This window comes from Xenopus laevis, chromosome 4L, assembly GCF_017654675.1.
Source record: "Xenopus laevis strain J_2021 chromosome 4L, Xenopus_laevis_v10.1, whole genome shotgun sequence".
NCBI lineage: Eukaryota > Metazoa > Chordata > Amphibia > Anura > Pipidae > Xenopus > Xenopus laevis.
The window spans coordinates 117,592,656-117,620,585 of NC_054377.1; the positions used below are offsets into that span (position 1 = coordinate 117,592,656).

At 36.2% G+C, this 27,930-nt stretch overlaps 1 protein-coding gene across 1 annotated transcript in view; it reads right to left on the reverse strand.

Annotated features, from left to right (window-relative positions):
• The window catches only part of hmcn1.L (hemicentin 1 L homeolog), a 149,382-nt gene that overhangs the window by 86,228 nt on the left and 35,224 nt on the right, over nt 1–27,930 (reverse strand). The window contains 22 exon segments of the mRNA XM_041590706.1: nt 164–333; nt 464–572; nt 723–1,004; nt 1,938–2,216; nt 2,843–2,997; nt 3,227–3,353; nt 4,635–4,782; nt 6,227–6,357; nt 6,937–7,131; nt 8,963–9,058; nt 10,465–10,725; nt 11,655–11,782; nt 12,726–12,903; nt 18,291–18,450; nt 18,806–18,918; nt 19,054–19,198; nt 21,170–21,297; nt 22,418–22,513; nt 24,720–24,914; nt 26,168–26,326; nt 26,414–26,527; nt 27,574–27,701. Coding sequence (XP_041446640.1) covers nt 164–333; nt 464–572; nt 723–1,004; nt 1,938–2,216; nt 2,843–2,997; nt 3,227–3,353; nt 4,635–4,782; nt 6,227–6,357; nt 6,937–7,131; nt 8,963–9,058; nt 10,465–10,725; nt 11,655–11,782; nt 12,726–12,903; nt 18,291–18,450; nt 18,806–18,918; nt 19,054–19,198; nt 21,170–21,297; nt 22,418–22,513; nt 24,720–24,914; nt 26,168–26,326; nt 26,414–26,527; nt 27,574–27,701 — 3,497 coding nt within the window.

Here is a 27,930-nt window from a genome sequence, read left to right on the forward strand (position 1 = left end):
GGAGAAAAAAAATGCTGCGCGTCAAACAAAAATGACGCACGTCAAAAAAAATTGTCGCCCATAGACTTTAATGCATTTCGGCTAATTTTCACTGGCGGCAGATTTTTGGCAAAATGGGTTAAATTCTCCCATGCATAGAGGCCATGTGTTTGCCATAACTTACCATGGATTATGACATTAAACTGCTTGGTACTGGATCCTGCTTCATTTTTTACCACACACTGGTAGTTTCCACTGTCCGAGGATTCAGTGCTTGGAATGAGCAGTTTTTGTCCATTAGACTGTAGCCTTAGACGGCCGCTTGTGTTAATTGGTGTCCCGTTTTTGAGCCACCTGTAGAAGACAAATGTCTAGGTTTTCAGAAAATACATGTATAAATGAAAGCAAACTTCTAATCTGTGGGAAGATGTATTGGAACATAACTGATTACAAAATGCATATGTGATTTTATGGAATATCTTACATTACAGTTGGGAGAGGCGTTCCACTGGCCAAACATTCCAATTCCACCGGACCAGAAGCAATCACTGTGTGATCTCCTGGGTCATTGCCACCTTCTATGGATGGAGGAACTAATGGAAAGTAAATAACACTATGCAGTAATTTATTATAGATAGTCATTTCCATGTAAGCATAACATTATGGTACTATCCATAAGGGCAATTTTCTATGTATAACACACAATATGCTATTTTTCGAGCTACAAGGCTCCCTTCACTTACCTAAGACTGACACTTTGTACTTGATTTCTGTTTCTCCTGCTACATTGACAGCCACACATGTGTATAATCCCCGGTCAAACTCTACTATATTTTTTATCTCAAGTTTTTTCCCATTATAAAGAAGGCGGATATTGTCATTTGTCTCTACAGGTACTCCATCCTTTAACCATGTTATTAAAGGTTGTGGGTGACCAGTGGCTTCACACTCAAGTGTAAGGGACTTCCCAACAATCACTTTCTTATTTTGATGTTTTTTCTCATCTCCATCAATTCTAGCTGGAACTGTAAAATGAAATGATATGAAGGAATGGTTCAAATTAAGAAAAGACATATGAAACATAAGGCCTTTCACTAGTCACGTCTATAAAAGAAGACATAGCTTCCTCTATTAAGAAGTTGCATGTGCTACTTTAGAGGGTTCAGTGAAGCACAATCAAACAATACTATATCTTTGAGAATTAGGTAATTAAGGACTTTACAGTTACAGTACAGTTTAAGTAATTGAGTACAGACAGAACCTGTGGCCATGCTTTGTGATGCAGATGGGTCATACGTTTGTATAGTAAAGGGCCCGGTGTATTAAAAATCATGTAACAATCACTAACGCTGGCTATAGACAGAGTTACATTGAGAACCCTTACCCTCACTTATAAGGTGGAAGATGTTGGATTAGACTATATGGTGCTTATTTTATATCAAGGGTTTACAATATCAATAACAGGACCACACAAAAATGTAAATAATACGTTACACTCTGGGAAATGCTTGGAACACTTCATGGAGCAATTGCATCTAACCCTATAAATACACACTGGAGACTTTGTACTGATAGCACTGATAAACAGGTGATACTAACAATCCAAAGTTTATATTATGGATGCTTAAAGTCCTCTGTATCAAGTCTTACTTAGGTTTGAGTCTATCCCTACCTTGGTTAATAAACGGTACCCTACCATGGACAAAACTGATGCTTGGAGTACCCCCACAGCTCTGCATAATACATCTATTCTCAGACCAAAGAAGCAGTCACTCCCTTCCTTAGATACCATTTGGAGGCCGAGTACACATTGCAATTTCTGCTACATGGGACAAGTAATCACTTTCCAGGCAGTAAACAAAATGCTTTTTTGGCTAACCCTAAAGCGTCAGGTGTTTTTATGCAAAACAAATGACTTACTGTATAACAATATGCATGGTATTTAATACATATCATACCATAAATATCAACAGAGTATGTTTTCTCAGTTTGTCCTGCAACATTTGCCACGGAGCAAGTATACATGCCGCCATCTGTGATCTGAGACTCGGTTATACGTAGATATTTCCCCTTCTGAATATAAGTGACATATGTGCCAGGGAGAAGAGGTTCTCCATCTTTGTACCATGTTATTGTAGGAGGTGGGATGCCTCTAGCATCACATTCCAGGTTAATTTCACCATTCACTGTAAAAGACAAATCGGCTGTACTGTTTCCATCTTTTATGGTAGGTGCAACTATGGAAAGAAAAAGAAATTCGTTAATTGTCCTGTTATAATATTTTATGTAGAAACATAACAAACAGGTATAATGACAGGAACAAGATTGGGGCTAAATTTTTGTTTGACAATATGAAACTGTATGAACTGTTTCAACCTGTTACACTAGAGGAGAGATGAGTTGAAGGATGCTCACCTGCCTTGGAATAATTTACAGGCCATAGAATGAGCTTGCACATATAATTCTATGTGTATTTGTTTGATTTGAATTCTGTTGTTATTGTGGTGATTATTTGATCTTAGCACATTAAATACAAATGTGTATATATATATATATATATATATATATATATATATATATATATATATATATATATATATATTGGCTTTGATTCTTATCATTTACAGACCACCCAATAGTCAGCTGTTGATTCACAATTGAAATTGCTCATTGACAGCCAAGAAATCAGCTATTATGTGAGGGTGCAAATTAAGACCTTCAATACATTATTATAAAAAAAAAGGTTAAAATTCCTTAGTAACAGCCACAAATGATATATTTATAGAACGTTTCAGTAATGTCTCTTTCATTGGAGAAGAAAATGGTGTTTCTACAGAAAGATGGAGGCAGGCGAATAACTTACTATAAACTGTCAGTCTACTCTCTTTAGCTTGAGAACCGGCTGCATTGGCCGCTATGCATTTGTACTGGCCGCTGTCACTTAGACGTGAATTTTTTATATGCAGGACCTGCCCATTTTCCAACATTATCACATTATGATCCTCTGTAGATAGAAGCCTATGAAAGAGAAAACACATCTAAACATTAAAATATCACAACAATATAGCAATATTGTTTGCATGTAGAAGGCAAAAAATATCTATACAATGTCAAAAAACTATTTTCATGACTCAAATGCTTTTGATAACATTATGTATAAAGTATTTTAGATCCCCTTTAGCATGATAAATTATCATTGGTTTTAAATTTATATTAACCTAATTTTTGCAATGATTTTGCATCTTACCTATTTTCCTTAAACCACTGAATAGAAGGGAATGGGATTCCTTTCACTTTACACTGCAAGTTGACTTCTCTTCCAGCGATAACTGAGACTTCACTGATTGTTCCAACACCTGCAATTGTGGGGGGATCTAAAAACAGAATGACAGATTTACTACAGTTAAATGATTTAGGCATATTATTCTGGGTGTTAGAAACATAGAATATACAAACTCATAGATACCGCAAGATACTGATAATGAATATATGAATAACATACATGTAGGGGCCCATTTACTTGGTTAGAGTGAAGGAATAGAATAAAAAAAACTTCGAATTTCTAATGTTTTTTTTGGCTACTTCGACCATCGAATTGGCTACTTCGACCTTCGACTACGACTTCGAATCGAACGATTCGAACCAAAAATCGTTCGAATATTCGACCATTCGTCGAAGTACTGTCTCTTTAAAAAAAACTTCAACCCCCTAGTTCGCCACCTAAAACCTACCGAAGTCAATGTTAGCCTATGGGGAAGGTCCCCATAGGCTTTGCAATCTTTTTTGGTCAAACAAAAAATCGTTGTGTTGCAACATATACGTCCATTCAACTTTAACTTCCCACCGTATGCAAATTAGCTAACACTAGCTCAACTTCGCTTTGATTGGCGCAGTAACGCTAGCGCAACTTCGCCAGCATTCGGCGTCCTGGACTCAACTTTTGATTTTAGTGAATTAGCGTTGTCCTGGCGAATCTACGTCTGGTTAAGTGTTGCACTGTGAGCGAAGCCATCGATGGCGAATTTTCGGAGGTTAGTGAATGTGCTCCATGTTCCATTTCACTGATGCTGATTAAATCATGGTCCAGGGGAGCTATATATATGAAGTTGGTGATAGGTGGTTGATCTTCTCAACAGAAAGTCAGAAATGTTTCTCAGGGTTTCATTTGGATTTGGCATATTAGTATCAGATGGTTGGTACATTTATTGGTTTCCCAATGAATCTTCAAATTTGCTGTTGTCCACTTGCTGTCATAAACCAAGACCAAATAAAGATTGGACAATATAAACAGGGACTCACCTCCCAACATGTCACTCATTCTCTACACTGTCCTTTGTGATCCTGGTCTTAGATGGCAACTTTTTACATAAGAGCATATAGCCCTAGAGATTTCAATTTTGTTATGTTAATATATAATATAAATAGGATTCTGAGAGAAGGGGCGCTCTGATTGAGCCGTCTTTCATGAAAACACCCTAGCTATCAGACATGAGCCTTGCTTGCCTGTTTTAGTCCATGTCTGACTTCAGAACACAAGTTTACCTACAGTACAGGGATGTATGTTATTGCTCCTGCTGTAGGCTAGAAGATTGTATTACTGAGCTTTGTTAGTACAGTGGCTGTTATTTCATATATATATATATATCAATATTTACCAAGAACATCTACAAAGTACTGCTTCTCAGATTCCCCAGCAACATTATTGGCCTTGCACGTGTAATGTCCAGAATCCTTCATAGTCGTTTTAAGAATCTTTAGTATTTTTCCCTTTTCCAAAATTTGCACAGTAGCACTTACAACAACCTGAAATAAAATACATTAAAAAATGAAAATCAAAAGGTCAGTAATAGGATTCTGCCTAAGCGCTGCTCGAACTGTGATACCCTGCCACTGGAAACCTGCTATCCCACCAACTATAACTGAATAGTCGGATGAAATGGGTAACATTATGGAAATGGAGGAGATATGTGCATGAGAAACAAGATGTGTTTATAAAAACCTGGACAACTTGGGTTGTATTCCTGGATTCAGACCAATATAAACATTTGCACTCGGACTAGGAGCATACTATATGTATGAATATTATATGTCTCACTGAGTCTTCTGATGTGGTTAAGAAAGTATCCTATAAGTAGATCATGAAACAGCTGGGCGACTATCTCTACTTTTTCTCCCCCCTCCTTTATTCTTATTACTTTCTCTTTCTCACTTATTCTCATTTGATATATTTTATGCTCTTCATTAACAAAACACAGTTATAATATCAGTCATGGGCAGTTCCCAGAATGAATGAAACTAAAGAAGGCACAGTGTATTATGGTATATACTAATTAATAGGCTTATTTCTACTGTGATGCTTAAAAAATGTCGACTATGATTTATCAATGGAAGAATATGCTGCATTGCATTTGAATTTCTCATATTGTGTACTACATGCTCAATATTCATTATGTATCATAATCTCACTGATACCTTTTTTTTAAAATCCTGTTATTAATAAATACAGAATATACAAAAAAAAACAAAAATCCATAAACCCTATAGGGGTCATTTACTCACAAGGTGCAGAGTCCAATTTTGGGCTAGCGGTAGTGTTTTTTCATACAATCTTTGTGCAATTCTGGCTGCAAGTGGCGATGCACCTGTCGCAATTGCATGCGCTTCAGTGCTTGGTGTCAAAATGACACCTATGCCCAATTCTTTAAGCACAAGTTTACAGCATCAATTTACACATGCTTTTGTGGAAAGCACCAACAGCTCCATGGTCAACAGAGCCAATAGACACGCTTGTTCAAAATTGGTAACCAGAGGTGGGTTGAAGATAGTGGAGCCAAATGCAATTTTACAGTAGTGCAAGTAGTGCATTTTTAGGCATGTACCTTTAATGAACGGCATGTTTTCCTGCAACAATTGCCGCAAACATAACTGCACTTAGGGGTAATAAGTTAATCCTTTAAAATGATAATGGTTTGCTCTGGAGTAAATGAAACAGCTACTGAATATCTGTATGTTGATATACAGTATATTACAAAGTGTAAAGAAATCATATGTTTATTCTGCACATGGGAAACTAATTTAATTGCAAACTGCAGTTTATTCTTATGAGCAGGTGACACGTTTTCCATGATAAGTACATAGAAAATTCCATCCACTGACTTCATTAAAACAGTGTCTTATACTGGCTGAAAATAAAAGTGGTATAAAGAAGTTAGGTCTAAGACACTGTTTTGTCATGTAATACACACACCTGAGTTTTGCCTTTATACCATGTAATAAGCGGTGATGGGCTCCCTGAAGCTTCGCACAGTAAGGTTGAAACTTGATTCAGTAACACCGATACATTAGCAATTGTATCCTTGTCTTTAATGAGGGGGGGATCTGAAAAGAAACATTTCATGTAGTTAAAACCCTACCAATAAAACACATTTACATTAGAATTAAACTGAGGTTTTTGCTGATCATAGGACTCATTTACTAACGCAAAAAAATATATTGTCATTTTATTTCTACCTACAATGCAAAAAATCTGCATTATTACATGCAACCCCCAAAACAGTGCATGTCCCAACTTGTGTCTGCTTTGGTAAATTAAATGGCACACATGTTTAGCTAATATGTGCACAAGCAGGCTGAACTGACAAATTAGCACGAGGCATAAGCTGCAAGGAGCATGCACAAGTGAAAGTATCGTTGTGAGTAATACTTGCGTGCTACTGCTTGTATTTGTAAATAAGCCCTTATATGCAATTTTGATTTGTTTTACTATTGTGATACCCACTTGCCACTTATTGTGGCACCAGTTGCTGCTTTTTTGGGGGGGGGGGAACTCCCATAATCACAACAAAACATGATCATGACTGCAATTTTTTATCACAACACTTAAAACTGGTTAACACACTACTGACTGTCTTTAATTCCATGAAAACAATATTAAATAGTTAATAATAATGAACTTACCATGCACTTTTAGACTGTATTTCTTTTCTGTTTGCCCTGCTTCATTGCTTGCCACACAAGTGTACTCTCCGTTATCATATGGGGTCAAGGAATCAATAAGGAGTATGGTCCTGTCCTCCAGAATATTCACTCCAGGTTCAGATCCAGTTAACTCCTTCCCATTTCTGAACCATTTAATGCTTGGTTTGGGGTGCCCTATGGAAATACATATGTACATGGAGGCATGTTCAATAACACAGCTCAGAAATGTCACTCTTATTCCATAAATGTCTTTTTTCTTTTCTTTTTTTTTATAACTTTTCGGCATACTTGATATGAAGTCACATACACAAGATTGAGGAGGATGTAGCTCCATCTTAACTTGTCTTTTTAATAAATGTAGATTGCCGCCGCACTTAAAGAGTGTGAAATGTACCTGCAACAGTTGTACTTCCAAAATATATGAGCTTAAAACTGTATTTCAGTTCTATTGTATTAAAAATATATCATAAACTTTTGATCACACCGATCTAAGGAGTACCCAATATACTGTGGCACATACAGACAGACAGACAAGAGTCAGGGGGTAGAGCAGAGCAAAGGGAGCAACTGGTGTACTGTAACTGAAAAAATGTAGGGCTTGTAAAGTGGCAGAGAGTAATGGTGTGCTCAATGGTTATTAATAAAAAAATGTATTCAATATTTTTGTCCTTTCACAGACCTTAATCAGGACTTGAGAGGAACAAACTATTGACATAAGAGATAGTATTGTTTTTATTACAAAAGGGCTGATTTAATAAACTGCGTGTTTTTCAGGTCTGGCTTTTTGACTTCAAAAATCCGACAAAGTCACAGAAAAAAACGTTTTTCTGGGATTTATTATGCAACAAAACTATGACTATTCTAAAAGCGTCTATTTATTTAGAAACTTGGAAGGGTCAAAAAAAGCAATTTATCTACAACTGTATGAGTAAAGAATTTGAGATATTGTTACCGGTCAAGTTTGAATTAAATTGTTTCATTCACATAAATACAATATTTTCTTATTTTCACATTTTTGTCAGACATAGTGATGTTATTTTATTATTTTATTATTTGGCCACATGGTAGTTTCTAGTTATTACTAGTTTTAACTAGTGTTGGTTAATGTATTTCTATTAATCTATCAACTATATTATTTAATTTGCTTTGAAATCGTCATGTCAATGTATTAAATGTATTCTTTATTGCTGTATTATTATAAAATTCAATAAAAAAAAATGAAAAGAAAAGACAATTCTAAAACCAAAAATCCTCCAGCTACAACCTGTCAAAATCATGTAGATGTCAATGGCAGATGTCTCTTGCAACAACTGGAACATCTTTTTGTTGATTCATGGTTTTAGAGGTTTTCGGGTGTTTTTGATGCTGGCTTTTGTGAAACAATATGAAAAAGTCTTAGTAATTGTGGGACAAGTTGAAAAAGTTGCAGTGTCATAACTTTTCTGAGATTTTTCCCGTTTGTGCTTTTTCAATAAATTTCACAACATTTGTGGTTTTAGAGAAAGTGACTTTAGTCGTGGTTTCAAAAACCAATAAAACCACGACAATGAGACTTGTTTTTCATCAGCATTTTATATCATCTTCACAAAGCTATGCTTTTAGCCCTTTGCCTGCAACAACATGCTGCATGTTATATTATATTATTATTATAATTATATTATTATATCTGAGAAGGAACACTGCTCATGTTGTATATAGTCAGACTTTGTTATAGATCGAGAACAATCCAGAGTTGGGTCCAGTGAGGGGGAAATCAGAGATAATTTGTTATGCTAAAGTCAAATGGTTCTTACTCTACAGGTGGTTTGTTTCATGATATAAGAAAATGCCGTCTCTGTTTTAATGACCTAGAAGCAAGAGGTTTTAAAAGATGGAAACACGTCTTTTGGGCAGCAGGCCTAAAAAGAATAAACGATATGTAGATGGGACAGGAAAAATCATAGAAAATGGTGCAACGTATAATGGCTTTATAGGTAGTAGAAATACATTGTTAAAAGATAGATACCTTTTACAGGGCATGGGAAAGATATCTGTTGCCTTGAAATTCTTTCTTGATTTTGTTTGTTGTAAGGAGGCTCCAAATCGGACAGAGTGGGAGGAGCTAAAAAAAGAATTGATGACAGGGAATTAATTAGCATACTCTATAATTATGTTATTGTTTAACGATAGGAATTATGTTAAAAGTTAAAAAATATTTTGGGAACATTATACTTTCAAAGGGCAATATTTATATTTTGTAATGATAATAAAATCAAATGATTTTCAATGCATGAGACATATGAGGGCTGTATCTGGGTGAGCATAAGTATCGGAAAGTCTCTGGGCTCCGTTTTTGTACTACATTAGTCAGTACTAAACTAGTGAAAAGCAGGTGGTGATACATAGACGTCCTCTCTGTCTCGCCCTGTACCTTGCACATCCTACAGACACACAATATACGGAGTGGCAGGAGGCACAGCCTGCATTAGAGCCCTGTAATTACCCCTCCTGATGCTGCACTCATCACTAAGCACCACATTTTTTTTGTGTAGTGGGTGCCCTTGCACTTGCACACTTAGGGTCTTAAATGATCCCTATGGAGTTTTATTACATAAAATATTTATGGGCAGATTTATATTAAAGGACATGTAAACCCCTTCCACAAAAATGTAATCAGTGAATAGCCTCTTTCAAATCTTTAGATAACTGCCACTAGAATTGTTAAAAGTTAATCAGTAAGGCTATAGCATCCCCTTGATCACTTAGAATTCCTTTTCCTCCTCTAGCCCACTCTGCTCTGCTTTGACTCTTGACTTATGAGCATGCTCAGTTCTTCTCAGATCAGATTACTAAACACACCCTCCAGTCTAACAGCCAATGAAGAGATAGCATTTCTAAACTCTAGCTGTCTAGCTATTATTTTATCCTAACCACCTCTCCTGAGCTCAGCTTAACCATTACAGTGTTTTGCATGAACTTTACAGCATACATGTCTCAAAGTTACTGATGATGTTTCAGAAGGAAAATGACCGCCAGGTGAAAGCTGCAATTTGTTTTAGAAAAATGTGATGGTGCTGACAAATGGAGGAGGGGGGGTATTTGCAGTACAAATTATGTGGTTTGGGCTGGGAGATATGCCCAACTTATATACATGATAGGAAAATGTAGGCTTTACATGTCCTTTAAGATCCCGATTGTGAAAATCGTTAAAATGCAATCTGAATTTTTTTTTATTTATCAGAACTTTCCTGACTGTCGGGAAAGTTATAATGAACTGACAGTGCCACAGAAGCATTTGACTGCTTTGAGCAGCCGAATTCCATTCAACTCTATGGAGTCTAACGCTCAGTGCTGACTCCCACATACACACCACATAAGGGAATTAATGGATTAATACTGTGATCAGGAGTCATCATTTTGTTTTTGACTTTGGGTACCCAAGGCTTAATAATAGTTAATACATCGGCCCCTTAATTTATACCATGAAGAATTATGAATTGCAAAATTAGAAGAGAAAAAGAAAAATACCATAAATCTCTACAGTAGCATTTGCACTGTCCTTGCCAATGATGTTACTAGCAACGCAAGTGTATGTTCCTCCATCAGAAAGCTTTGCACTTTCAGCTCTATATATATTGTTGTCTTGTCCGTAATCAAGCTCCATTATATTTCCATCTTTATACCAGGCTGTTGTAGGAGGCGGGATCCCATGATTTATGCAGGCAATTTCAAAACTGTGACCAAGTTTTACTCTAATAAGTTTAGGGCCACGTTGTATTTTAGGAGGCACTGTAAAAGAAAAATATAGCGTAGTCTTTTCAATCAAGAGTATTAAGAACTTAACAATACATTTATATTACAACAATTCATTATTATCTCCTTTTTGGAGTTTTGGAATTCAAATATGTTGTACCATAAAGTATCATTTTAATCTACAGTTTAGACACACTCCCACATCTTTGGTCTCTGAGGCTATAAATTAATGATACAGTCCAATATGAAACCATCATGGGCTACGAGCTTAGACATATATGCTAGTACAGGTATAGGATCCATTATCTGAAAACCCGTTATCCAGAAAGTTTCGAATTACAGAATGACTGTCTCCCATAGGCTCCATTTTATCCAAATATTCCCAATTTTTAAAAACTATTTCCTTTTTCTCTGTAATATTAAAACAGTACTTTGGACCTGATGCAAACTAAGATATAATTAATCCTTATTGGAAGCAAAACCAGCCTATTGGGTTTAATTAATGTTTACATAATATTCTAATAGACTTAGGGCACGAAGATCCAAATTACGGAAACATCCATTATTCGGAAAATCTCAGGTCCCGAGCATTCTGGATAACAGGTCCCATACCTATATACTAATGGGGAATGTAATAAAAGTTTTCTCTAAGTTTAGTATTTACCGTCTTTACTGACAAAATCTTCTAATTGAAAACTATGTCACCTTTAGGCAGGTTTTTTCATAAAGGTTCAGTACAGATATGGGATGCGTTATCCTGAAACCCATCATCCAGAAAGCTCCAAATTATAGAAAGGCCTCCCATAGACTCCATTTTATCCAAATATTTCAAATTTTTACCCATCTACCCAAACACTACACTGCTATTACCATGAAAGAATAAATGGCAAGCTACAATGACTAATATACAGGCTGTGTAACACTAACTGAAAATTGCACAAAATGCATAGAGTCAGAATACCTACCATAGACACTGAGTTTTACTAACTGTGTGATATTTCCGGCTAAATTTGTGCCCACACATGTATACATGCCTGCATCAGAAACTTTGGTTTCAAATATCTTCATTGACCCTGATGGGAGAATGCTGTGCCTGTAATACAACAGTAATATTATGTGTAGCAACAAGGCTGAGTGTGAAAAATGAATGAGTAGGAGTATTAGAGGAAGTGAAAATCTATCACCAAGGGGGTAATCCTCTGCGACTTGCATGGGGGAACACATTTGGAAAAGAAAGAAAGAAAAATAGATGATTAAATCTCAAACAACATTTAAATCTGAGCCATACACATCGATCCAACCCTTAAAAAACACCCTAAGTCTTGTTCTGTCCAAGCAGAATGCATTCATTTATAGAAAATGGGCTCTTATCCTGGTGCCATGTTTAATGGAAATAAAGCAAATCTCAGATTTATCAAGGGTCGAATTTCGAAGTAATGGGAGTTTTTTCGAACTCCTATAGCTTCGAAATTCGAATAACAAAAGACCAATCAAAATTTATAAAAAAAATCGAAGTTTTAAACTTCGGGAGAATAGGTTGTATTTGAAACGTTCGAATCGAAGTTATAGCACGTTTGATCGAATTCAAAACTAAATATTTGCCTCAAAAAGACTCCAAATAGGATCTAGGAGGTCCCCCATAGGCCAAAACAGCAATTTGGCAGGTTTTAGATGGCAGATGGTCGAAGTCGAAGTTTTAAAATTAAATCGATTTTTTTTCAAATTTAAATCAAATTTTGGCCTATTTGATAGTGGAAGTACACAAAATAGCTCAAAATTAAATTTTATTTACTTCGAATTTTCACTTTGACCCTTGATAATCTGCCCCTAAAAGTACTTAAAATGATGAGTCTGCATTAGTACATTTGTACCCTCTGCTAGAAAATTGCTAGAAAATGGAATTGCTAGAAAATGGAAATTCAGTTTTTAAAGGCCATGACCCTGACACTAAGATGTCACCAGCATGATAAGGGGCTACACATATCATGAGAAAAGGTAGAGATACACATACCTCAACAAACTGAAAAATACTATACCTTTGAGAAAATGGAGATATCAACTGTGTCTCTTTAGCCCATGTAATAAATGGGGGTGGGACACTCTTTACTTCACATGGAAGAATTGCATCATCTCCTGCTCTCACTGATATTTCAATCTGATTGTTCTGGGCTATTGAGCTTCCATTTGCCTCAGGGATCACAATCCGTGGCTTAACTAAAGAGAAGAAATGGTTATATCATTAGATGCATCCAACCTTAGCCAGAACATCCTGCACTTCCTATGTACAAAAGGAATTACTTACCATGTTGGGCTTCCATATTCTAATGTACGACATACGGTACAACATGACTGCATCACAAAACATCATTAACAGAACTATTTATAAGGTTCTCTAAGAAAACCTTTAACCTGTAATTAGCATAATATAAAAAATAACTGGTTTACTAGTGAAATCATATTATATGTCCATATGTGAATGTATCTTCTTAGAACAAAAATGTCAAACCAAATATCTTAGAAACCAAAGGCTATTGCTTTAAAAACAAAATGCAAAGTGAGTGGATAAACAATGTGGCTGAAAAAGACAAACACGTGGCAATCTTCAGCATTGGTAGGAAGCATACATTCTTACTGGAAACTGTGCCAGACACGATACATGTCTTGTCTGGTGGCTGGTGAAAAGAATAAAGTGAACTTTTTTTCTAGGCCAATTGGACACATTTGGGGCTACTTTATCAACACTGGCTAAATTTCTTCTTGAGCAAAAAAACTATAAAAAACAATCAGTGATACCATTTTCAGCCAGCTACAGAAAAAACAATGAAAGCAAAAATTTGGTTGATTAACATGAGCTCTTCTATAGAAGACAAAGCCCAGAGATGCAGAAAAGTAGACCAACTCACCAGCAGAAACGCTGGATTTAGGTGTCGAGAGAGCCTTAAACCCATGATTACGGGGGTTATTTATCAAGCTCTTAATATCCGAACCTCGAATAATTCATAGTTTTCGGAGAAACCCCCCCCCACAAATTTAATTCATAGTTTTCGGAGAAACCCCCCCCACAAATTATTCGAGATTTATTAAAGTCCAATGGTACAAAAACTCCAAATCCAAAACCCGGGATCTAAAAACTCTCGAGGTCCTGTATAAGTCAATGGGGAAGGTCCCAGTGTCTGCGCTGATGTCCGTACTGATATCCGATGATTTTGTGGATTAGGAGCAAAAAACTACAAAAAAATCTTAGTTTTTGCGGAAAACTCTGAACAATTTAGAGTTTTCAGGGAAAGCTCCGAAGTTTTGCCCGACTCTGTTTTTCGGGCCTTTTTTCATAAATAAGGTTCATTCTGGAATTCGGAGTTGCTCGAAGTTGGATATTAGAAATAATGAGATAAATTATTATACTTTTACCTGTTTGTTGGTGTTTTTGGAGTCCGAGTCAATTTTTGTACTCTACGATGCCATGGGTTGTTGCCCACGTATCACAATATTGATAAATGAATCCTACTGAGTTTTGTAGTGATAATTGTTAGCCCAGCAGGAGAGCCAGTGGCAGTTCTATTCATGTCCAAGTGACTAGAGTAGTGGCCTTTAGATCACTGATACAAACAGAACATAGTTTGGTACAGCTAGAAATGCTTGAAAATGCTTGAAAGTGCTGATTCATTAATTTTAACAATCACATTTTTGTGAATTTGTGGAAACTGTGACAAAACACTTAGGGGCGATTCACTAACTTCGAGTGAAGGATTCGAAGTAAAAAAACTTCGAATTTCGAAGTGTTTTTTGGGCTACTTCGACCATCGAATGGGCTACTACGACCTTCGACTACGTCTTCAAATCGAACTATTCGAACTAAAAATCGTTCGACTATTCAACCATTCGATAGTCGAAGTACTGTCTCTTTAAGAAAAAACTTCGACCCCCTAGTTTGCCATCTAAAAGCTACCGAACTTAAAGGAGAAGGAAAGCTACGGAGGCATTTTATTGCCAATAGATTAGCTGCAATAGTGCAAGTTAGAATGCTATATTTATTCTGTATAATGTTTTACCATACCTGAGTAAAAAGCGCTAGAAACTCTCTGTTTGTTTAGAATAGGAGCTGCAGTATTAATGTGGTGTAACATCACTTCCTGCCTGAGTCTCTCCCTGCTCTGGGCTCAGATTACAGTAGAGAAGGGAGGGGGACGGGGGAAGAGGAGCAAACTGAGCATGCTCTTGCCCAGGGCAATGAGGTTTAAGCTGAAGGCAGGAAGTCTGATACAGAAGCCAATGTGTACACAATAGAAGGAAAGAAATGTGGTGTTTCCTTTGACAGAGGACTCAGAGCAGCATTACTTTGGGGGTTTACTGGTATATTTAGATGGACCTTTCTGATAACGCTTACTTAGTTTTAACCTTTCCTTCTCCTTTAATGTTAGCCTATGGGGAAGGTCCCCAAAGTCTTTCCTAAGTTTTTTGATTGAAGGATATTCCTTCGATCGTTGGATTAAAATCCTTCGAATCATTCGATTCGAAGGATTTAATCGTTCGATCGAAGGAATAATCCTTCGATCATTCGATCGCACTATTTGCGCTAAAATCCTTCGACTTCGATATTCAGTGTCGAAGGATTTTAATTCCCAGTCGAATATCGAGGGTTAATTAACCCTCGATATTCATCCCTTTGTGAATCGGCCCCTTAGATCATGGTATTTTTGTGGACCACTCTTTTTTCTAAAATGTATATATAATAAATCTAAATAAATTGAGGGGCGGAAAAGCAATCAACCCAAAAAAAATTGTAGTAAAAAATATCAAGGAACTTTCTTTACTATGATTTACAGAAATCGTAGGAAAAGAAAATGAATAAATCAGCCCTATGTAAAGCTGTAGACCGCAGAAGCCACGATTACAGTAAAATAAAACAGCTACAACTATGTAACCCAAGATAGGATCTATATGATCTCCTGCTTGAGCTTGAGTTCACTTGCATAACCGGCAAAACTGAAATAGCCATTGTTTCACTGCTGTTTCTTTCTATTATTGCACTATAACAAACTCAGAGGCTGAACCTGAGCTAATTTGCAGTTCGGTGCAGCTCATCTGTATCTGAAAAAATATAATAAACTCTTTCTGGTTCTTTCATACCTGCACTGTCAGGACATGTAAAAATTTAGGCAAAATACATATTGCAGGAAGCAAGTAATTAACAGCACATTTAACTGTAATTAGTTGTAACTACCTCCTATGACCTCATTTCAGTGTTATTAAAGTTGCAGATATATTTGCTATATATCCGCCATCTGCAACTTTCTGTTTTCTGCCTTGTGATTTGCTGGTGCTCAGCCTTTTAAACACATGTGATGTAATTGGCCTCATTCCCTGTACTGAAAGACTTGCAAATTGCATCAGATTAGTTATATAAACAGACGTTCTTTAAATTACATATATCCGCTGTAATAGTATCAGAATCCAAGTGTCAATGGGAAAATATGTTTATTATTTATTGCTTGGTTTTGGGGGGGAAATCATTTTGTTTGACAATTAAAATCGAGTAAGGAGGCAACTTCACTCATTTTCAGCCCATTGGGGATATTTCATCTCACATGTAATTGACTTTATCCCTTCAGAAGCTATGACTTTTGCATCCTAAATAATTAAAATCTCATTAATTTAATTTGAGGAAATCCAAGGCCATGAGTCACAGGATATCATAGCCGGCAATTTTGTTTAACAGTGCCATTTTGTCTATTTGGGTTTCTTAAGACACATGCGCTAATGAGTTACATCTGAATACACATCTGCTAGCCATTTCCATAAACAATATGGTTAAACAAGGCAAGCCAGCTTATTTCCTTACAAATGTACTTAACTGTGAACAAAGTCCTGTTTTGGTTTCAGTTCACAGATATTAACGTTAGAGGACACGCCACAAAGACATATACCCAGAGACTCTTCCAAAGACTTGTTCCATGGCTCAAGGGAAGAGGAAATCGGGCTACAACTTTATATCATCCCTGTCATTTCCCAGAACTGAGGTACTAACAGCAGCTATAAACTGGTCACCAGAGTGTAATACTGACCAAGCTAGATTTTCCACAGCTCCTAATACATTTTACAGATTTTCCAGGGCAAATAATTGTTCTATTTGTATCTACTAAAGAAAAAAAAAATAGGGCCCATTCATTCATTTGGAAACAAGTTCAAGATGCTTGCTAGCCTACATTGTGCAAATTTTCCAAAGTCCATTAACAACCCATCAGCAATTAGCTTTGAACTCTCTAGTAATGCTAGAGTAATGAACAAAAGTATGTACTGTGTTGAGACTAATTTCTGCCATGTTACTTAATACATTTGTAAGAGAGAAGAAGTGGTTCTGCTGCACTAAGGGGCCTATTTACTAGTATTTGGCATTATTTTTTTCACATATATTTTTCTCTAAAAACGTATGTTTTTTTAAATTATATATATTAACTCTAAAAATGTGAGATTTATGAAGGGGCACATTTACTATTGGTCCAATATCGAGGGTTAATTAACCCTTGATATTCAACCCTCAAAATAAAATCCTTCAACTTCGAATATCGAAGTCGAAGGATTTACCGCAAATGCTTCGATCGAATGATTCGAAGGATTTTAATCCATTGATCGAAGGATTTTCCTTCGATCAAAAAAAGCTTAGAAAGCTTATGGGGAAGGTCCCCAGAGGCTAACATTGGTGCTCGGTAGGTTTTAGGTGGCGAAGTAGGTAGTCAAAGTTTTTTTAAAGAGACAGTACTTCGACCATCAAATGGTCGAATAGTTGAACGATTTTTAGTTCGAATCGTTTGATTCAAAGTCGTAGTCGAAGGTCGAAGTAGCCAATTCGATGGTTGAAGTAGCCAAAAAAAAACTTCGAAATTCGAAGTATTTTTCATTCTAATCCTTCACTCGAGCTAAGTAAATGTGCCCCTAAGTGTAGCTCCTATAGAAGTCAATGGGAACTGCATTGAGCCTATTGGACTTTTATTAGACATTCAGGGAGGAATGTAATTAAAGTTGCAAAGATATAGAACTATTCGCACCAATAAGAATAAAAATACACATCTCGCAATGTAATATTCTTACTGCATTGTGAATTTTAATTGTGCATTTTGATTGCGCACTCTTAAGAAGTGCTTGAAGGTGTCGTAATCTTTTGGAGCAAACATAATGACTTTTTCAGTAGGAAGTTTTATTACATTTACTGCACATTGGTGCAAACTATACAATTCGCAAACGGTCTTCCACTGTCGGAAGTAGTCGCTAAACAGTTTCCGGGTTCGATAGGAGCTAGGGTGAGAATCTAATAATTAGCCTTGTAGTTTAAGCTGATATTATATTACAGGCAAACCTAATTTTCTGCTTGATAATTTGTGACGACCCCTAAGCTTAGCTTCTCAACAGCTGCTCAGAGCCCACTGAGCATGCGAGTGTCACACTTTCCAAGATGGTGAACCCCTGTCTTGGATCATTGCTGCTTTTGACAAGCTGAAACTTTAGGCTGGTACAATAAGTTCAGTAATAAGTTAAACTATGGCATTTTTGGCCATATTCAATTTTAGGGTTTAGTTCTCCTTTAAAGGATAGGAGGAACACCTTACCATATACTGTTAGTTGAACTTTGCGGGCAGCATAACCGGCAGCATTGATTGCAGTGCAGGAGTATTCCCCCGAATCTTCACCTCCCGGGGATGAAAGGTGCAAAGTACCATCTGATTCAGCGATAATGGTATCATTGTTGGGAACAACGACCTCTCCTTTCTATAAAGAAGAACACTCAAATTTGTATCCAAACTTAAAAACTTTGTAAATGAAAATTCTAAAAAAAATTAGTAATGCAGTCCATTGAGTGATGGAGTGGATGTGATGATATGAATGATGGAGTGATGGATGTTTTTATTATTGCTACGGACTAGGAAGGATTTTTCTATCTCGTATTACCTTTTTTCTCCATTTGGGAAGACGACCATTAAAGTGCACATGTTTCTATTCAGCACCATGCAGAGACAGTAGTGGATATTCATGATAGTTGTCGGTAGCAAAACCAACTCAAGATTAAAAAAAAAAAATTGGAGTTCTCTGGGTGCTACATGACATTAACATTATTTGTTATTACCTTCTTCCAAATGATGGTTGGATTAGGCACTCCACTTGCTTTGCAGGGCAGAGACACCGCTATTCCTTCAATGGTACTGAAAATCTGGGGTCCGTGTTGAATGACAGGGCTAACTAAAACAGAGGGGGGGGGAATAAATCTTTTTTAAACTGTATATCTAAATATTTTGACTATCATGTAACTGGTACATGCAACAAAAGTTCTACATTAACAGCTAGAATGTATCCGCCATGCTGCCATTTGCTTACCATGTACATCGATGGTGGTTATCCGGTCAGCTGTGCCGGCGACATTTTTTGCTGTACATAAATAATCTCCTCCATCTTTTAAGAGAACTCTTTCAAGGTGAAGGCTTCCATCAACGCGAAGACTAATATATGGGTTTGAAACAAGCTGTGCCAAAAAATATTTGGATTGATCATATATAATTATAGGGGCACATTTACTTAGCTCGAGTAAAGGATTAGAAGGAAAAAAACTTCGAATTTCGAAGGTTTTTTTTGGCTACTTCGACCATCGAATTGGCTACTTCGACCTTTGACTACGACTTCGAATCGAACTATTCGAACTAAAAATTGTTCGACTGTTCGACTATTCGACCATTCGATAGTCGAAGCACTGTCTCTTTAAAATAAACTTCGACCATCTACTTCGCCACCTAAAACCTACCGAGCACCAATGTTAGCCTATGGGGAAGGTCCCCATAGGCTTTCCTAGCAATTTGTGATGGAAGGAAAATCGTTCTATCGATGAATTAAAATCGATCTAACGATAGTTCCTTCGATCACAAATTGCGGTATTCGATATTCAAAGTCGAAGGATTTAACTTCGATTTTCGATATTCGACCCATAGTAATGTGCCCCATAGTATAATTTACAGAGACATTTGAAAAACAATGTTTTTCAAATGTCAAATGTTTGAAAAACAACAGGAAAAAAAATAAGATGTAGTTTAAAGGGCTAGTTCACTTTTAAGTTAACTTTTAGTATTTTAAACAATGCCCTATTCCTAGTAACTTTGCAATTGCTTTTCATTATTTGTTTTTTATAGCTTTTGAATGATTTCCCTTTTTCTTCTGCCTCTTTCCAGCTTTTAAGTAGGAGTCACTGACCCCAGCAGCCAAAAATGAATGCTCTGCGAGGCTTTAAATCTATTGTTATGTTACTTTGCATTACTTATGAGGCTATGTAGGCCTTCTCCTATTCATATTCCCATCTCTTGTACAAACCACTGCCTGGATGCTAGGCTAAATAAGACCCTAGCAACCAGACAGCTGATAAAATACCAAATGGAGAGCAGCTAAACTAAAAAGATTATTAACTAAATAAAAACATCAAAAATTAAGACCAACTGCAATATGTCTCAGAATATCAATGTTACATCTTATTAAAAGATACTTAGTAATTAGTATATATATATATATATATATATATATATATATATATATATATATATATATATATATATATATATATATATATATATATATATATATATATATAGACATAAAGTCCTTTGAGAAAGATGCAAAAAAAAATAATAATAATGATTTATATATATATATATACTGTATATACAATATTATTAATACACTGTATATAGTAAATAATGTACCCCCTATTTTGGAATATGAGAACATTATGGGGCAGATTTATCAAGGGTCAAATTTCGAATAAAAAAACATCGAAATTTGAATAAAAAAAGACCAACTGAAATTTATTAAAAAGATCTAAGGTTTTTTTGGGTGAATAGGCTGTTTTCAATCGAATTCAAATACGAATCAAAGTAACATCGCATTTGATCGAATTCGATTCAAAGTTTTTTCTAAAAAAAGAAAAAAGTCCACCAATTGACTCCAAATAGGTTCTAGGAGGTTCCCCATAGGCTAAAACAGCAATTCAGCAAGTTTTAGATGGCGAATGGTCAAAGTCGAATTTTTAAAGAGACAGTACAGGCTAAATTTTGATATTCGAATTTTCGATTTCTTTTCAAATTCGAATCGAATTTGGACTATTCCCTAGTTGAAGTACACAAAAAATAGCTCAAAATTTTAATTTTTTCCATTTGACCCTTGATAAATCTGCCCCTATAAGTCACCTAGGAATTCCATGACCATATAAAGGCATGAGTCCAAGGGTCATGTGCTTTGATACAGTCGATGGAACTGAAAGGTGACTTCTAATATCCTCATATTTTACAACAAGTGGTGCATTATTTCTTAAAATACACAAGTTTATGTGAGTTATGTGACAAATCACTAAGCACTGATTACAAGGATATAATTTACATGATATTCATGGCTTTTGTGTATTATAATAGAGATTTTTGAAAATAAATGATAATATTATAATATTAGATGTTACCACGACATTGTCCTTGACCCAGTGCCTCTCCGGAAGAGGATTTCCAGCTAGAAGAACACATGGCAGAGTAAACTGATTTCCTTCAATAACACTGACGACAGAGGGACTCTCTCCAATAACAGGAACAACTACAAACAAAAAAAAGAGAAAAAATACAATTTGCAGTAAAAAAAATCTCTCTCCAATTGTTTTTCACAGCTTTTTCACCCTTTAATCAATGTTCCAATGTTCTCCCAGTCTAATCCCATAGTCTAATCAGTGCTATGTCTGGCAAATATGTATTTTATTGGTTACAGCATTTCAAAGATGTTCATCCATAGGCTTCCGTGCTCCTATATACTATACAAGGTACTTACTGCTAAAATTTAGTACAGCATATTTGGAGGTATGGTGGCTTTTTGCAGAGAATTAATTACTGATAAAATATGAGGCAATATTGCCCTTAGCAGAAGGACTTCTAGAAGAACATTGGAGAGCTCACACCCACAACTGTACTGAGTATATTTCTGGACTCAGTATGTTTCTGTACTCATACTAATGTCAGTAGTCCAAGCACTTCAACTAGTCCAAAATATTTTTGTTGGTCTACCACTATGTCAGCACTGACCAACAACTAACCAGTGTATTGAAGATTAGATGACCTACAAATGAAAAGTGAAGCCCAGGAAATATTTAATGGGCATCAGCAAATAACTTACCGTATATACTCGAGTATAATCCGTCCCGAGTATAAGCCGAGGTGCCTAATTTTACTGTCGAAAGCTGGGAAAACTAATTGACTCGGGTATAAGCCTAGGGTGGGAAATGCAGTAGCTACTAGTAAGTTCAATAATCAAAAAACCCTTCTTAAAAAAAATCTCTGCAGGCTGTAGCATTTGCTAAATTCTGTTTGACTGAATTGGCTCATATTATTATTTATTTTAGTCAGCAGACAGATTATTATTAATATAATTTAATAAACAAAGTTGCGGGGCACGGGACACCGGTCAGTAGCTCAGACATTCGCGAAGCAGTAGGGGGCTGTTGCTCGCTGACTCAAGTATAAGCCGAGGAAGACTTTTTCAGCACATTTTTGGTGCTGAAAAACTTGGCCTATACTCAAATATATACGGTACTAAGATTATGAGTTCAGATAAATTGTGTTTTCCCTGATGTGTAATTTCTACCAATGACATAGACACATTACACACCTTACAGTCAAACAATCCATACCCTATGCAATCAATATATTTAACAAAATGGTCTTACCTAGTCCTGTTACTGTGATAGTGGCCTGTGAATGGATTTTACCAAACTGATTCTCAGCTTCACATATATAGTTGCCTTCATCTCCCACCCAAAGTTCTGAAAGTAAATAATGTAATAATAGTAATGATAATAATAATGACAAATAATGTAAAAATTATAAAGCAAATATCATAGCAGAATCAAGCTACATCATTAAACATATAGTCAAGGTCTGCTCCTAGTGGAATGTTTTGGGAGTATGTGTTAGAAATGGACAACCGGTCTCCATACAGCTAATGGTTAACTGTAGCACCATTTGTCCCCTGCATATCAGGTAGGCAGTGGCTGATTAAATGAATTGACTATAAGGGGCAGATTTATCAAGGGTTGAATTTTGAAGTGATAAATACTTTGAAATTCGACCCTCAAACTGAAATACTTCGACTTCGAATACCGAAGTCAAAGTATTTTTCACCAAATTTGGCCATTGAACGATCAAAGTAAAATCGTTTATTTGATTTTAATGATTTTACTTCGATGTGTGAAGACTTAGAAAAATGGTCTAGAAGAAGCCATAGGCTAACATAGCACTTCGGCAGGTTTAATTTGGCGAAGTATTGAAGTCGAAGTTTTTTTAAAGAGACAGTACTTTGATTATCGAATGGTCGAATATACGAATGATTTTACAAGTCGTAGTATCCTATTCGATGGTCGAAGTATCCAAAAAATTACTTTGAATTTCGAATTTTTTTACTTCGAAAATTCCCTCGAATTTACTTCGACCCTTGATAAATCTGCTCCTAAATGTTATTGACAGTTCAACAGGGTAATTGTAGATTATAGTAGTCCTTTAAGATACTAGCTAACATATACTCTAAGGGGCAGATTTATCAAGGGTTGAATTTCGAAGTAAAAAATACTTCGAAATTCGACCATCGAATTAAAATACTTCGACTTCAAATATCGAAGTCGAAGTATTTTTCACCAAATTTGCCCATCGAACGATCGAATAAAATCGAACGAGCCGAACGATTTTAGCGTACGATCGAACAATTTTACTTTGATATGTGTTAGCCACATAGGCTAACATAGCACTTTGGCAGGTTTAATTTGGCGAACTATTGTAGTCGAAGTTTTTTTAAAGAGACAGTACTTCGATTATTGAATATTCGAATATTCGAACTATTTTACTTAGAATTGAATTCTAAGTAAATTTGAAGTCGTAGTATTCTATTCGATAGTAGAAGTATCCAAAAAATTACTTTGAATTTCGAATTTTTTTACTTCGAAAATTCCCTCTAATTCACTTTGACCCTTGATAAATCTGCCCCAACTGTATTTTAAATGGTTTGTATTAAATATATCTACTTAATCACTTTAACTTAAAACTATAATTAAAACAAAATGACCATTTCCTAAATACACATTATTCAGCAGAGTACTGCTCCAGTACAGTAGATTAGTCTGCTTACAATATTCCTTGTTGAAATGTGTAACCTGTAATACTACAACATAAAGGGGGTTATTTAATAAAATCTGAACTTATCTCATAATTAAAAAGCTTGACCAAATTCCCATGCACGATTTTGCCTTATTAATTAATACTCAAATGAATTTTATTGGGGAAAAAAATGATAATATCTCATGAAAACCCGAATCGTATTTTTTTCCGACTTTTTTCTGAATCACTCTATTTTATGGGGTTTTGCCAGAAAACCCCAAATTTATCGAAATAACAGGCTAAACCCAGCACACCCCACAATATCTTCAAATTGGGATAGGGACATCTCCCATTGATTTATACATGTAGGGGCCCATTTACTTAGCTCGAGTGAAAGAATAGAGGAAAAATAGTTCGAATTTCGAATGTTTTTTTTTTGGCTACTTCGACCATCGAATAGGCTACTTCGACCATCGAATAGGCTACTTCGACCTTCGACTACGACCTTCGAATCGAACGATTCAAACTAAAAATCATTCGACTATTCGACCATTCGATAGTCGAAGTACTGTCTCTTTAAAAAATTCTTCGACCCACTAGTTCGCCACCTAAAACCTACCGAGGCCAATGTTAGAGTATTTTTTTTCCATTAAAAATTTTAGTTTTTGCCCCAAAAAGCCGACCAGATTAATTTGAGTTTAGTAAATAACCCCCAAAATGTTTATTTTATTACAGAAATGTGGTTAAATTGCATTTGGGTGTAACACAAGCACAGAATTCCATCTCCGTCTGACCAAATGGCTTAGTTTACAGAACCAAATAACACAAGGGCCATAGTTACCTATTGTGCCACCCTAATATGAAATACAAATGCTAATTTACTGTTAATATGTAGAGTTCCAACTTTCTGCTGACTGTTGTACTGATATGAGAGTGGTTTGGAAGATTCTGATGTGTGATTTAGTCTTCTCCATTTTATTTTCGGCTCTGGGATGCCCTCGGCTGAACATGACAGTGACACTACGGATCCAATATCCATTGATACATCCGCTGGGGTTTGAGTAAACACCGGGGACGCTGAAAAGGACAGATACAATGCACATACAGTACATCCTGGTTATTCCTGTTTAATATTTGTTATACATATAGTTATATATATATTTAATATTTTTAAATATAGATATGGGACCTGTTATACATAATGCTCAGGACCTGGAGTCTTTCCATAATTTGGAACCCCATGCGTTAAGCCTACTAAAAAAAATGGTTTAAACATTAATTAAACCCATTAAGGATTAATTATATCTTAGTTAGGCACGAGTAGAAGATTTTTTTTTTGAATTCTAATTATTTTTTAAAATGGGGTCTATGGGAGATGTAGACAAATACAAGAGTCCTCTGCACTCAACCCATTATCAATATATTTAAGACATTGATACATTTTGTGCATACAGCAGAGTTTTAACCTTGAAAGCAGCAAGTAAGTTGTCGGTAAAACTCAGTCCCTGTGTAAAATGTATAATGAAGCAATAGAATTCTTAAGAATCAGATGAAAATTGAGCATAGGACTGGCCAGATATGGGATGACTTTGACGTAGTTGGCCATCTTAAATATATTGCAATATATGGACAAACAATCCCGGTTTTATAAGGCATTTGTTAGTAGCTGTATGTACAAAATGTCTCAATGTCTTAAATATATTGATAATGGGTTGAGTGCAGAGGATTCTTCTATTTGACTATATGTATTTTGTGGTCACAGCCTCATTGCACCCCCGCCTAATGGTTTTAAAAATTAGCGGTGAGCACAACTTTCCCTTGTTTGTTATAGTCTATGGGAGATGGCCATCCCATAATTTGGAGCTTTCTGGATAAAAGTTTTTCAGGTAATGGATTCCATACTTGTACTTCACCTATATTTTAAAAACAAGACTTATAATTATGAAGTATGACCATAAATACACCGAGACTCACTTCTTACTGCTCTCAATATTCAGCTCTGTTATTTGCAGGCTGGTACCTAGCACTGCCCCCAGTTAAGCACAGGCTAATGACTACCAAATGTCCCAAGGCGGCTGGTAATTAGAGAGATTCCTTTACGCATATCCTGTTCACTGATCTTTCCATGTGCCTAATAACTCCTTTTCCAGCAACTGGCTGTCTAATCCTTTACATAGTTTTCTCACTACATTTGTCCCCAAGGTTATTGCATGCAGGGTTTTGATTTATGTTAGTGCCATAGAGAGTGCGATAATGACAAATAGTGTGCCCTTCTGGTGCGGTGAAGGCAATAAATAACATTCAGTTAAGATTAAAAAATAAATACCTACAGCCAACTCTAAGCGAGACTTTTCCATTCGATTTTCCAGCTTCATTGACAGCAACACAAATATAAGGGCCAGCATCTGAAAACTGGGTGTTTTTCATTTTCAGGGTTCCCAGCAGAGGATCGATAGTAATAAGTGCTGATGGGCTTAACTTGATATTTTCTGCATGACATAAAACAACACATTACTTACTGTTAAACATTAAGCATAATTCCAATAAGAATTATAAATGCACAACTGTACTTTTACCTTTATACCAATGGATAAGAGGCCTGGGAATCCCTGTTGCTTTGCACGCTAATGTAGTTTCAGATCCCACTGGTACCAGCATTTCACTTCTAACAGCAGTGACTTGTGGGACCTCTGAAAGACACAAATAATAATATATTATTGAGAAAACATTGAAAATACAAATTATATTGAAAGTGGTTGTCCAGCCCTTGATTCGTTGGCTTACTGAGGATACTGCAAATGGCAGTTTACAACATGGAAAAGGGTCTTACATGGCCATTATCCCATCATGTTTTATTTTCCTCTTTAGCTTTGTCTAATGCGAATATTAGACAACCCTTATTACTGCTATCGATTAATGCCCAGGTTCAGACTTGCCCAATGTCCAGCTGTCTAACAGGAAGACTTGCCAAAGGCTTCCTTATTGTCTCCTATAGGCTTGTATATCCATCTTACAAGAAGCTACAATGGGGTAGCCTAGAAATATAGAGGCATTATTATTTTATTAACATGTACTTATTATATCATCATGATATTATTTGGGTTGTGACTAGGAAAACAAGGCTATAAATGGCACTCTCTACAGAATGGCCATCTCCCTAGATTTTCTAAAGCTCTGAACTATAGCCTATGTTGGTACAGCTACTCACCTGCACCAAGAACACATTGCAATTTGAAGGACCATTATTCTGGCAAGTTACAAATTTAGAGCTGATTTTCCCATCTAGCATTGCACCTGTTCATCATATATGCAGTGTTGAACTAGGGGTCCAGGGCTCACCGGGTCTCTGTGTCAGGGGCCCCCACACCACCCCCGGCCTTCCCACCACAGGCACATACCCTCCAACGGCCCCTGCCCTGCACGTACCTTTTTTCCGGCAAGGCGCAGGAGGGTCGGGACAGTAGGGGAGGTCAGGGAGAGGCATGGGGATTGGGTATGGGCCCCATGTTTTGTCCCAATGTTCCACTGGCCCACTCTAACCTTTAATTTATGAACCCTTTTTGGAGACACTTTGGCCAAAAAAGGGTTGTTTTACAGATAATCTAAAATTGGCTGCTGCAATTTAGCACCTTAGCTGCAATATAAAAAATTATATAATGAGAATAGGCAAAATTACTCCAGGAAGGAGAGGGTTCAACACAATCTGTACTGGGGCTGAACTATAAGATGGACTTACCAATATACACCAAAACTGAAGTCTGTTGATCTGTGCCAGCGGCATTTGTAGCCAAACACTTGTACACCCCCGAGTCTCTCTCAACAGCATTTTTAATAATAAAAGTACCATCATGCGTTATTATATACCTGCCAATCAGAGAATGTAAAAGTAATTGGGACCTAATAATTCAAGAAAGTTTACAATAATCCCACACTAAAAAAACATATTGCATTCATATCCAAAGGGGGAATAGGCACAAAACAATCCTCTATGTAGAGGGTTTCACACATATAAAAGGCAGGAATTAAACCTTTATATAACTTTTTTTATTTTGAAAGATAGACATTTTTCTTTACTCGATTTATGGAAAATTTG